Below are 12397 nucleotides of genomic sequence, written 5' to 3'. Positions count from 1 at the left end.
TTGATGGAGGACTGATAACCATACCCAGATGAGATTCTGGGTGTTTCAGAAAGGGAACAAATACTAGTAATTTTAGCCTTTGGACAGGAAGTTAATAACTGTAACCTAGAGGTAAACTGTGGAATGCTAAACCACTGCTTCCAAATGTTTTGTCCTCCTTAATAGGATTATGCATCCCCAGTTTTCGCTGTGGAAGGCTGTAGAGCCTCTCAGGGTAAGTAGAACATACCTCTCCCTTCTGTTGAATGTTGAGTCTGGCTGGCTATATGACTTACTGTGGCTAATGGGTTGTTAGTGAATATGGTATATGAAAATAAAGGCTTACTGTAAATTACTAAGGTTTTGAAGTTGTTTGTCACACAGTGAAAAGGAGCTTATTCCTTCACTTAAGTATCCTCTTTCTTCAGTAAGCCCATGCAAACTGTGATCTTCATATGAACTCTCTCTCTTTAGGCACCTACCGTCATCTACTGAATCTTCAGGATTTACCCTCATGTATTGACTCTTTAGGCATCTAGCCTCGTCTATTTGATCTTCAGGCACCTACCCTCATCTATTGAACCGTATGTTTCCCTATTTCGTGTGTCGCTCTCCCTACTAGCACATATGGAAGCAAAGGAAAGAATTTCTGACTCATTGTTTTCACTGCTCTGTTCCCAGCACCTAGGCTATGCCTGGTTCATAGTTTGAGCACAATGTTAACAATATGTGTAATTAAATAAATGAATATTGGGTCAATAACCAGATGATGTATGTTAGTGTACCTCATGTGGCATTAACAAGTGGTGTGGAATTTGAGAATTAATTCACTTCCTGGCATCTATGAAGTAAGGGGGTTGGAATAAAACTTCTATGACTTAAAGATATGTATATAATCAGAAAAACAATTATTACTGCACAATAATGATAGATGCACAGACCTTTTCCTGGTTGTTAGTAATAACAATAATCAGTGTACCTGCTTAACATATCCATACTGAAGCAAACTTTTAAATCATACCTGAGAGGTCAGCTTGAGAAGATAGGTCGGAGTCTCATTAGACTCTGAACTGTCAGAGCCTCGACTACTAGAAAAGGAAAATAATAATAATTACAGTTTTCAGAATTTAAAATTTCAACATTGCTTTTACTTCATTATTTTATTTGAATAGACAATTCCAATTCTAAAGAGAATGATATTTACAAAAGTTATTTATCATTAGGTGGTCCCATACAACTTAGAAATGGTATTTTTCTTTTCTGAATGATAGAAACTATAGATGTTTGGAAATATGTTGTTGGAAGGTAAGCCCCAGGAGAGCACGGTTTATTTTTTCTGTCTGGTTCATTACTGTGCTGTTAGGGTGAGAATAGGACCTGGCACACAGTGAGGCTCAGTATTCCTTGTTAATAAATAAACAAGTGATATATCTGTGGAATTCTCTAACTCTTATGGGTATCATTAGCTTTTAAAATTAATTTTATATCGTTATATTTCTATCTTGCTTAAAGACAACTAAGGGCCACCCAAAGTATAGTACCTCAAGAAACAAAAGGTCAAACACAAATCTATTTCTAATTATGATCACTTAATACAAAGTATTAATAAATAAACTTTATTTGTTTGAGCAACAACTCATGAAAGGAAATACTTCTGGGTTGTATTTCTTATATATTATTTTTAATCAATAAATCTTTACTTTTTAAGAAGTTTTAGGTTTACAGAAATGCACAATAGATATTCCAAGCTCTCTGCTGCACAGTTTTCTCTGCTATTGGCTTCTTGTGCTACACGGTAATTTCTTACAATGGACAGGAAATCTATTGTCTACTAGCTGACTCAACATATATTCTGTAAACTTTGACAAACTTATAAAGACATGTATCTTTCACCGCCACAGCATCAAACACAATTTCATTGTCTCAAAAATCTACCCATGATTCTGTTTCCAGGGAACTGTGGACAACCACTGACCTTCCCCCCACTAGTTTTGTCTTGCCCATTGTCATGTAGTTGAGATTACACAGCCTTTTCAGACTTTTTTCATTCACCAATACTGTTACCAACACTGAGGCAGGCGCTGTAGGGGTAGACTTCTATACTGATTTACCACTAAAGTGTCTTTTCCTTTAGGATGCAAATTGAGCATGTCCCGAAGTGTTCCTGTCTGCCATTTTTACAATTTAAAATCTATGATCCTGGGCCACGAATGCATCAATGTGGCTGCCTTTTTTCTTTCATGAAGCATGACTTAAAACTGAGCATGTTCAAGAATCTACTCCTTAACTGAGCAAGCTCAGGAAAGTGTCTCCCCTCCGCCCAGTGCTTTCTTATACTAATATTTGTAGGCTTTCTAAGTAAAATTCCTACACTGTCTTTGAGGAAGGCATTGCTGTTGTTTGCTCTCCTTATCTGCTACAGGTAACAAATCTTTCTCAGTTATTATTTCTTGACCATGCTTGTTTTAGTATTGTATTCATCAAGATGAAACCCATTGTATGTGGTTGCAATATGGACTTAGATTTCTGTTCTGTCATACTGTTTCATGGTTCAGCAACTCACTTATTTTTATCATTGAATAAAAATTATACGGACACAATTTTTTATATAAAATTCATTCATCTATTAGAGGACATCTGATTGCTTCCAGTTTGGGCAATTATAAATAAAGCGGTTTAAATACTATGTGGACTTATTTTCAATTTATTTGGTTTAAACCTAAAACACAAAGATGAGCTGGTGTAGTAGTTTCATGACCCCTATGATGGTTCATACACCTGTGGTTGATCTGTCTAGGGTTAGAGAATCTACAGGGGCAATTCTAATGTGGCTACATTTTCTACATGTTAAGATGGTATACCTCCATGTTGGGGTGGAAGTTACATGACTGGAAGATCCACAATCAAGGCTGAGACATCTGAAAATGGAGCAATCACAGTGACCATTTTCTTCCTAATGGTATGGAGTGACATGTCTCCCTGATGAATGGGATCTATACCCCCAAATGGCGGATGAACTATATGGTTCTAATTGCAGCCTTTGAAAGTAGCATGTGGTAGAGAGTAGGTGGTGGTAATTGGGGGTGGTGGGAGAAGGAGCAGGTGGTGAATCATTTATAAATGGCACTCAAGCAGACCCAAAGCCTAAATTCCAGGAGGGTGAGGTGTGCTGTGCTTTCACGGACCACTTGTCTAGGAAGCAAAGTGTGTAAAGGACCAAAAGGACAAACAAGGGCAATATTTCATACACCACAGTGTTGGAACAGATGGAGTGGGATAAATGGGTTCCAGAAAGCAGAGCAGCTAACTCTGTGGACACCAATTTGCAGAAACAGCGAGAACGTTAAAGGTCAATCAGTCAGGAACAAGGAAGCAGAGGGCAAGAGGAGAGAGGCTGTTCCTGGCCTGCAACAGAAAAACAACAAAAAGGAAGAGGCAGGAAACTCCAGGACATGGAGATGATGACAGTACCAGTGAGACACCCCAGCCTCCTGGAAGGGGGCCTGAGGGGATCCTACTGCTGAAAACCAAGAAACGTTTATGAACAGGGCTGAAGCTAAAGAGTCCTGAAAGCTGACACCATGGCTCGTGGAGGCCTGAGACTCGATCCCCAGGCAAATGGTCTCAGTAAATGTGTCGCTCCATGCAGCTGGGACATGGGTGCGTCAGGGCCATCTATGAGAATTTCAGCATGCTGCAGTCTCTCAGAGTTTCAAGATTTCCTCAAGTACCTGGCGAAGGATCCTGCAACTTTGCTCAGTGCCAGTGATTACGAAGTGGCTCCTCCTGAGTATCATCGGAAAGCCGTGTGAGGGACGTGCTCTCACTCGTGCTTGGATCTCTGGAAACAGAGTTTGGGTCTTAGTCCTTCTGTACAAACGATGTACTCTGAAGATGTTACTGTATAACAGAACTGATGTTTGTTTTCTGTTGGATTTTAAACAGAGGAAATAAAGGGAGCTCCTTTCTTTTCTTTTTCATTTCAAACTTTCTACCAGTGTATTCAGGGATGGCCAGACATTAGGGAGACATGCTGTATGTACAGCCTTCTTAATGCCGTGACCCTTTAATACAATTCCTCATGTTGTAGTGACTCCACTCCCAATCTCAAAATTATTTTGTTGCTACTTCATAACTGTAATTTGGCTACTGTTCTGGATTACAATGTAGACATCTGATATTCAGGATAATAGATATGTGACCCCAAAGGGGTTGCGACCCACAGGTTGAGAACCCCTGCTGTAGCGTATTATTACTGCCTAGCTGACACAGATGATTTTGAATGATGGCAATGTTCCTTTGACACTATGCACTTTTATAGTATGTGATACTGCTTTATGACAAAATACTGATTCCTAGTGTCTCAGGTTCACATAAAAATTCTGATTCCTACTGCCTAAGGTTCACGCAGTGCATGCAATTCACACCCACCCATTTGTGCTTCCTTTGTTAAAGCTCACCCTTTGCAAGTCATCATCGTTGTTAGTTCATGGTTTCTATATTTCCGTCTAAAGTCTGTTTAATATGATAGACACAATGCATTGTGTAGCTACAGTTTTATAGGAAAGTCACTAATATAGGAGTTGTTTTCAGGCCTGCAATAAATTTTCCTTTCAATTTCACAAATAAAGTAGCATGTATGAGACAGGACGGTAAGGAGGCTGTGGCTTCAGCTGTGCAGCCTTTGCTGTGGGTGATAAGAAATGCAGCTAAGACTCATCTGCCTGCTCAACTAAGGAAGGAATTACGAGGAAAAGACACATGGGTGATAATTTTCTCGTCATTCTATGATTTTGCAGGAAAAATGGAAAACAAGAGGGAATAAGGTAGCATGATAGAAGATACCTCTGATTCTACCTTTAATATAGAAGGAGGAAATCCATTATTCAGCATGAAAATGAAGGCCCTAATAATTGTGTAGGAAACATAACAATTAAGGAATATTCTTCATCTGAACTGCTATTGTCAGTCAATCAAATATGATTTATTTGTTCATCTGCCTTCTAAATATTAGTGATCAGGTATATAGATTATTGATGTGGAGGAATATTTCATTGTGTGTGTTTGTGTGTGTGTGTGTGTGTGTGTGTGTGTGTGTGCGCGCGCAATAGTTATAGTGGAGACTCAAAAATGGTTCGTTTGCTGAGAATAAGTGTCTATTGCTTGGAATAATGACTATACCATTCTCTTGAAGGCTAAGGGAACAATATAGAAGAGAGGACAGAAAGAATGTAAGAGCCTGAGGAAAAGGTGGAGTGTTATGTAGCTATTTCCTCTGAATGGAAACATTTCTCCTGGAAGGAGGTTCATCAGACTCAGGAAGCTATGAGATCTTTCAAGGCCCAGGGAACTCGTAAAACTTAGAAGGCTCAGGAAACTCAGAAAGTTACAAGATTCACAAAACCTCTATTTCAGGTCAAATAAGAAGTCAGCTTCTGGGAAGGGGGAGCTTCCTTTGGTAGAGACATCAGCAAGCAGGTCAGGGTCAGGGTGGACACAACTTTTGTGAGGTGTGGCCATGATGTGATGGCTTTGGCGCTGCAGCAGCCTGTGAGTCACTAATACTTGTGTTGGTCATTCCAATATGTTCATAGGCTCACCAGGCTAAACTGAAGTGGAATTATTCCCTTGGTCTCCTTTGGTGCTCTACGTGGAATGAATAGGATTTTATTCGCATCTCCCCGGGAAGAGACACACAACATAACCCACCCAAACAGGGGTCCTATTTTCTCTCATTTTTACTAGCATTAGTATTGTCAGTGCTTTGGATTTTAAGAAATTCTAAAGTGTTTGTCATAGTATTTCATTGTTCTAATTTGCAATTTCCTAATGACAAATGTTAAATTTTCATTCGGCTTTTTCCTCTATTAGTTTTAAAACTTATCCTTTTATTGTTTTATTTTTAAAACATGAATGGATAACTGAATTTTTATACCCTTATTCCCTATAAAATATATTATTCTACCTATATAAAGTTGTACTTATTACAGACTATTAGCATATATAGATTTTCCTTATTTCTGCATAATAATCCACAGTTTCAATGTCTGTCATTGTGATGGGACATTGGAAAACTACCTATTTTTATAAGCAATTCTAAACCAGGTTAAGAGAAGTAAGACTGAGTGTTTGAATGTACAAAGAAATATTTATTATCTAGCACAATAAAGCACTGTACAAATACAGTGTCATCATGTGTTATCTAGAATGACTCTTGGTTTCTGAGATGGGATATCAGGATGTAGTCCAGTCTGGTCTGAAATTCATAATCCTCTTGCTTTGGCTTCCAAGTTCTGAAATTGTAGGTGTGTACTATCGTGCCTACTAAAACTGCTTTTTAAAATATCTTAGCTTTGTTTGAGAAATTGAGACATGACTTTGCTTTCCTAGCACCAATACACTTATCAATAAGAATCTGTAGAATGTAGAATTATCTGGTTGGTATATTTCCTTTTAGAAACTGTGTAATATATAATATACAATGAAGAAGCGTCACTCTTGAAATGCAGTGATATTCTATGTAGTAATGTGCATATTTACCTTTTTAAAAGGAACATGAAAACTACCACTTGCTGTTACTAGACAACTGAAAAGAGTTCAGAAGAAAACTTCCAAATATTTGAGGAACTTAGTATATAGTACATAGAAGGCATAGCTGCAGTTTGTGCTTAAGAAAGCAAGACCATGCTAGTAGTAATAAGGAAAAATGTGTGAAGGAAAAGAACTCTAACAATAAGAACTAATGGTGAGAAGAGTCAATGGAGAGTATGTGATTGGCAGAATTGACAAAAATTGCATAACCATTCACATGTTTTTTTAAGCCATGAGAAAGACTCCATTAAATTATTTTAAACCTAATGGTTACTGCATAACCTAACTATAGATTTTAAGAAGAAAAAACATTAGGAAATAGATATAAAATATGTACTATTACTCACTAGCTTGCTTTTAGAAGAATCTATATTAGACAGAAAATGGTATTCTCATAAACCAATTAGAATTCTCATAGACTTCCCTCCTGTCCATGTCATAAAATTAAAACTGGATTTTTCAGGACAAGGTTGTATTTATTATTATTAAGTTAATTGTTGATATTTCTATTTGATACATCAAGTCAATATGGGGAATATTTAACTTTCTGACTATATGTGAGATTCTTCTATATAACTTAAGAATTTCTATAACACAAATGAGGCATTCAAGGTCTATAATGAGTCACCTTCAGCCTACTTAATTATATTATGTTTTAATATCTCTGTCCTAATACAAGTAAATATTTTCTTGTCCTTTTCTCTAGAAGAGAAGCAATGATCAATGGTTAGGGCAAAGACAAACTTTTCAAAATCGTGGTTCCAGCAACCTAACTGGGCCCTATCTTCTATAGTTCTACCATGTCCCAACAGTCCCAAATTGAATCCATCAATAGATTGAACCAGCCCTCATGATCTAATCCTCTGTGGAAATGTCCTCTCAATTGCACCAAGAGGTGTGATTTACTAATCTTTTAGATGTCTTTAAAGCCAATCACTTTAACAATCAGCATTAATCTCACAACAGTCAATGTTATTCAACCAAAGGTACACAATAGGGAAAGAACAGACTTTTCAACAGATGATGCTAAGAAACTGTATGTCCATATTTAAAAGAATAAAATTGGACATTTATAATACAAACACAAAAGCTCAAAATGATGCAGCTACTATTAAAAATAGTATGGAGGTTCCTTAGAAAACTATAATCTAGTAACTACTAGGTAATCTAATAATAACTCTGATGATACACTATGACTGGGTGGGTATCAATCAAGAACCCAGTTCTGGAGCTGACACAATAATGGCACTAAAATGTTTTATACAACATTTTCCAAAAATAGTTCACAATTCTATTTATACTAAGTAACTAAAATAGTCTAATTCATAGCATCAGAGAATGGTGTTAGGAGCAGAAGCAAAAGGAAGTTACTAGTTAATAGACATGAAAGTCAGTTAAGGAGGAGGAGTAAATTCTAGAGTTCTACAGTACAATGTTGTACCAATTATCAACAATGACCTACTGTCAATTTAAAATTTTGTTGAGGGTAGGTCTCTTTAAGAATTCTTAACACTTGAAATTTAAATGTAAAGAGAAAGTATACTACCCCTATGCTAAAAAAACAAATAAGCCCAAACCAAAACAAACCCTAAACATCTCTGAGTAAAGAAACCCTTTCTGTACGACTTGAATGCTTCATTTTATGGCCTCAGCCAACATGCCTCTTGGAATTTTATATGTGAAACCTACAGCACTATACTGGTATTACTATAAAGGGCACACATACAACAAATTGTACATTTACATTGGCAATCACATTGCTTTATTTTTACTCAAAAGAGATTAAAATATATCACAGAAGAACCTACACATTGATGTTTATAGAAGTTTTATTTACAATGCTGACACTTGGCAGCAACTAAGATGTTTTTCAGTTGAGTGAATAATTCAGACAACACAATGCTTAGTACTCAGAGCTAAAAATAAAGGTGTCATCATACCATGAAAAGACAGAAGAATTTTATAAGCATGTTACTAAATGTTAAAATGCAATTTGAAAAGATAATATAATTCAAATCAAATGACATTCCGAAAAAGGTAAAACTAAGTAGACAATGATAGAGGTCTGTGATTGCCAGTTGTTGGGGGAGGAATGGATGGAGTATGAGCCAATGCAGTGAGGATACTCTGTCTTCTCCTTTGATGATAGGAAACATGTCGTTATAAATTTGTCCACACACACAGCATGCGGAATTACTTTCTGACTGGAGTAGCTGATAATGTGAACTGTGACGTAACTGTCTGTTAATGAAATTCATTCACTGAAAAATCTACCATCCTTGGATGTTGATAGCAGGAGAAGGCTCTGGACGTATAGCAATGGGGATATATGGGAAATCTCTCTAATGTTTTCTCAGTTTTGCTGTGGTCTAAATAAGAGAGAATGCAAAAACAATTGCACCGTGGTGTGTCCTTTACCTATAGTAAACACATGGCACACAGCGTGCTCATATTGAATAAATCAAATGAAACTTTGATATATTTGACCAAAATAATGCACTTGTGAAAACTTTCCCTAGTATTAGAATTTTCTGTATAATAAAAGCTCAGCAAAACAATTTAACAATTACTTCAATGAACCTGACTTACCTAGACTCCACATCCATTGATATTTCTACTAGAGAAGTATCTGAATCATCAAAGCCTCTTTCCAAGTTCATATGTTTTTCCATTTCTTCTAATTCTTTCAGGCACTTAAAATACTAAGGGAAAATTATAAATGAGTTCATTATAAGAATAACATTACTTTATAATTAAACTAATTTAGTGATCATATATACATATAAATACATATATATATATAATTTAGTGATTATATACATATAATAACAGTTATTGGGTAACTACATACACCCAAACCCAGAGAGCCATTAAGATATTGAAAGGGAACACCCGTTGTAGGACAGCAGACAGGTTGTCCATCTGACAGCCTGAATCTGACATTTATTCAAATTGATTTACTTACCTTGCTCCGGTCAGGATCACAGTAGTCCAATAGAGAATCACAAAAATGATATCCCATTGACTCTAAGTCTTTTGTGCTGAAGTGGGTGCCTCGTTTATTACCTAAAACATCAAAAAAAAAATTATTCACTCTGGAGGATGAGTTACTATTTTTTTCTTTTCAGATACATCTAAATTGTGAGACACTATAAATAAAACACGGGTATAATTCCATATTCTGTCCTTTAGATTTTCTTCTCTGGAGCAGGTCTTTTAACAGCTTAAAGCTTTTGCTCATCCTTTCACACAACCTGGAGCAAAGCTTACTGTGCATACACTGATATGTATTGCAAGGCAGAAAGTCAGTTACAGTTATGGTCACCAGTTACTAGTTGTGATAACTACTCAGAAAAACCTCATGAGAAAATATTGCCATCATGAATGATGTCACCTCCGTTTCAGGTCACATTTTTTTTTTTTTTATAAAAAAGGAATCTCTAGGCGTGGTGGCATATACTTTTAATCCCAGTGACTCAGAAACAGAGTTAGGCAGATCTTTGTGAGTTTGAGGCCAGTCTACTCTACATAGTGAGTTGCAGGACAGCTAGGGCTATGTAGAGAGACTCTGTCTCAGAACAAAAGCAAAAACAATACTAGGTTGAAATTACATATATGAGTTTCCAGAATTTTCCTTTTTCAAAATGGGAAAAGTTCTTTTATGTAGCCCATGCTAGCCTCGAACTCAAGAGTTGCCTGCCTTTCTCTTGAGTGTTGAGATCACAGGCAGGTACCACAATACAACCCCGACCTGAAACATTCCCTACGTGTTAAAATCATTGTAATAAAGAATATTCTAACTTCACTAATGCATGCTAAGCATGACACAGATATTTCTAATGTGAGACTACAGAGCATAGCTTCATTTTTAGTTGCAGGAACGAAGGGCTTCGTTCCAAATATAAACTGACAACAACCAATGAGTGGATGAACCAACCAACCAAGGAAATAATGTAAACTGCTACTCTATTTTTGCTTGGCAAACAACAAATCTAATAAAAATATTTAAAGTTCATTCACTGCTTTTTCTTGGCCTCATCAGGAATTCTGTTTGAAAAAATCCATAGGAATTCCCTTAACAGCAACAACAAATGCTTGAAGATTAGTAAAGAGTGCATCCCAGAAGATTCTTTTATAAACAAGAGGGAATGATGACACAGAGATACCACACAGTAGACATTTATTCATCCTGCTTATAGGACTGATCAAACCTAAGTGTGCATTTAAGTGGAAAGAACATGTTCACTAGTGGTGTCCATATCACTAATCTTACAGCAAAGCCTAGCTTTGATTTACTGTCAGGAAGAGGTCATCAAGGACAGTTACCAAGAGTAGATCCGCAGAAGGTGGCCTCCAGGGTGAAGCTGTTCCTGATGCCCATCTTCCACATCACAACCCTTCCTGTCCCTTCCTTGCTCTTCTGAACGTTAAACTTGCAAGCTGAGAAGGAAAACTGAGAAGCAGTGATTAGAAGCGGCACATGCACTTTTTGGGAAGAGGGTAAGAAGGAACAAGCAGGCAGGCTGTTTTCCTTTATTACTATCACACACAGATGCAGGCCTCCTTCTCTTCAATTTTTATTGTTACATACAGATACACAGGTACAAATGTAGGTGGGAAATTAAAAAAGTTCAGGAGAGAGTAGCTGGGAGTGGCTGGAGGGGAAAAAAGAGGGGGAGAAAGTGATGTAATTCTTTCAATCTTTTTTTTTTTTTTTTTTTTTTTTGCCTAGAGACATGGACTCTGTATTTGCAAGGGCAGGAACAGATAAGTGACAATGGGAATGGGTAGACACAGAACATCTTTGAAGCTTCCTTTTTATTCTAGCAGGACTTCGTGAATTTTCCAGATTCTTCTGTTTGTACTTAGCACGCTGGTGCTTGAACCAGATCTTGATCTCATACTCGGTCACGCCAGTCATCAGTGCCAGCTCCACATGTTGCTCCAGGCTGGGGTCCATGCACTGACCAAAATGTTCTTGGAGGAGGAGCTTTTGTTCCTGGGAGTACACAGTACGTTCCTTCCGTTGCTTCCTTGAAGCTCCAGGTTGAACTTGCTGGTCACATTTATCTGAAGACACCATAGGGCCTTGGGAACCTTCAGAGCCAGAACTCACTGAGGAACTTAAGGGAATCTGGTGTCTAGGGTGTACTGTTCCGGTTCCCAGCGTTAGGGTGCCTTGATGCATTCGGAGATTTGGTTTTGTTGATGGGTCTGGGGACACATGGGGACGTGGAATCCTTTCATGATCTGAGTGCCTTTGAAGACTTGATTGCATTCGCATTCCTGGTGGAATTAAGGGACTTTGAGATATTTACAGACTCAGTTTGACAACAGAGGATGGGTGATTTTGGAGCTCGGGGCCCTGGCATATGGAATCTGCACTGCCAGAGGTGACGAGAGGGACATAGGCAGGTAGGCCTATCATGAGATCCAGAGCCAGGCTTCCCAGGAGTTCTGGAGCCTACTTCGGATTCTCATAGCTCCTCTGTTCTTGAACCAAATCTTGATATGGGACTCCTTCAAGCCAAATCTTGGAGCCATGCATTGCTCTTGGATTGGGTGCATTCACTTATCAAGATGTTCTCGCAGGACCAGCTTTTCTTCCTGGGAGAATACCGTATGTTTTCTCTGTTGCTTCCTTGGATCACTGATAGAAACTTGTGACCTTGGAGGGCCTTGAGACGTCATCAGTAAAAAATTTTTTTTAAGTGGACAAAAAAACAGAATGAAAAATAAAACAGCATCTCTGTAAAAATTGTAATTTCAAAGCTGAAGGTGTTACCTTTTATTTCCTGGTCAATAAAAATAACTATTATTATTTTAT

General features: G+C 37.6%; 1 protein-coding gene across 15 annotated transcripts in view; it reads right to left on the bottom strand.

The window, feature by feature from the left end:
• Positions 1 to 12397, bottom strand: part of Agbl3 (AGBL carboxypeptidase 3) — a 77618-nt gene that overhangs the window by 27684 nt on the left and 37537 nt on the right. For 11 of the 15 annotated variants that reach the window (XM_041675623.1, XM_041675625.1, XM_041675626.1 and 8 more), the window contains 4 exons: positions 10897 to 11023; positions 9536 to 9636; positions 9160 to 9272; positions 1001 to 1067 (listed from right to left, as the gene is read on the bottom strand). In XM_041675623.1, the coding sequence (XP_041531557.1) occupies positions 1001 to 1067; positions 9160 to 9272; positions 9536 to 9636; positions 10897 to 11023 (408 nt within the window). Of the gene's footprint in view, positions 1 to 1000; positions 1068 to 3710; positions 3821 to 9159; positions 9273 to 9535; positions 9637 to 10896; positions 11024 to 11333; positions 12249 to 12397 lie in introns of those variants that run through there. The other 4 variants (XR_005976438.1, XM_041675624.1, XR_005976439.1 and 1 more) reach the window with 4 other exon arrangements.

The sequence above is a fragment of the Microtus oregoni genome, unplaced genomic scaffold (genome assembly GCF_018167655.1).
Source record: "Microtus oregoni isolate MIOR12 unplaced genomic scaffold, Mior012 000026F_ref0000081, whole genome shotgun sequence".
Classification (NCBI taxonomy): Eukaryota; Metazoa; Chordata; class Mammalia; order Rodentia; family Cricetidae; genus Microtus; species Microtus oregoni.
Note: the sequence above shows the minus strand (reverse complement) of the source record. Positions and strands in the feature narration are given on the sequence as shown.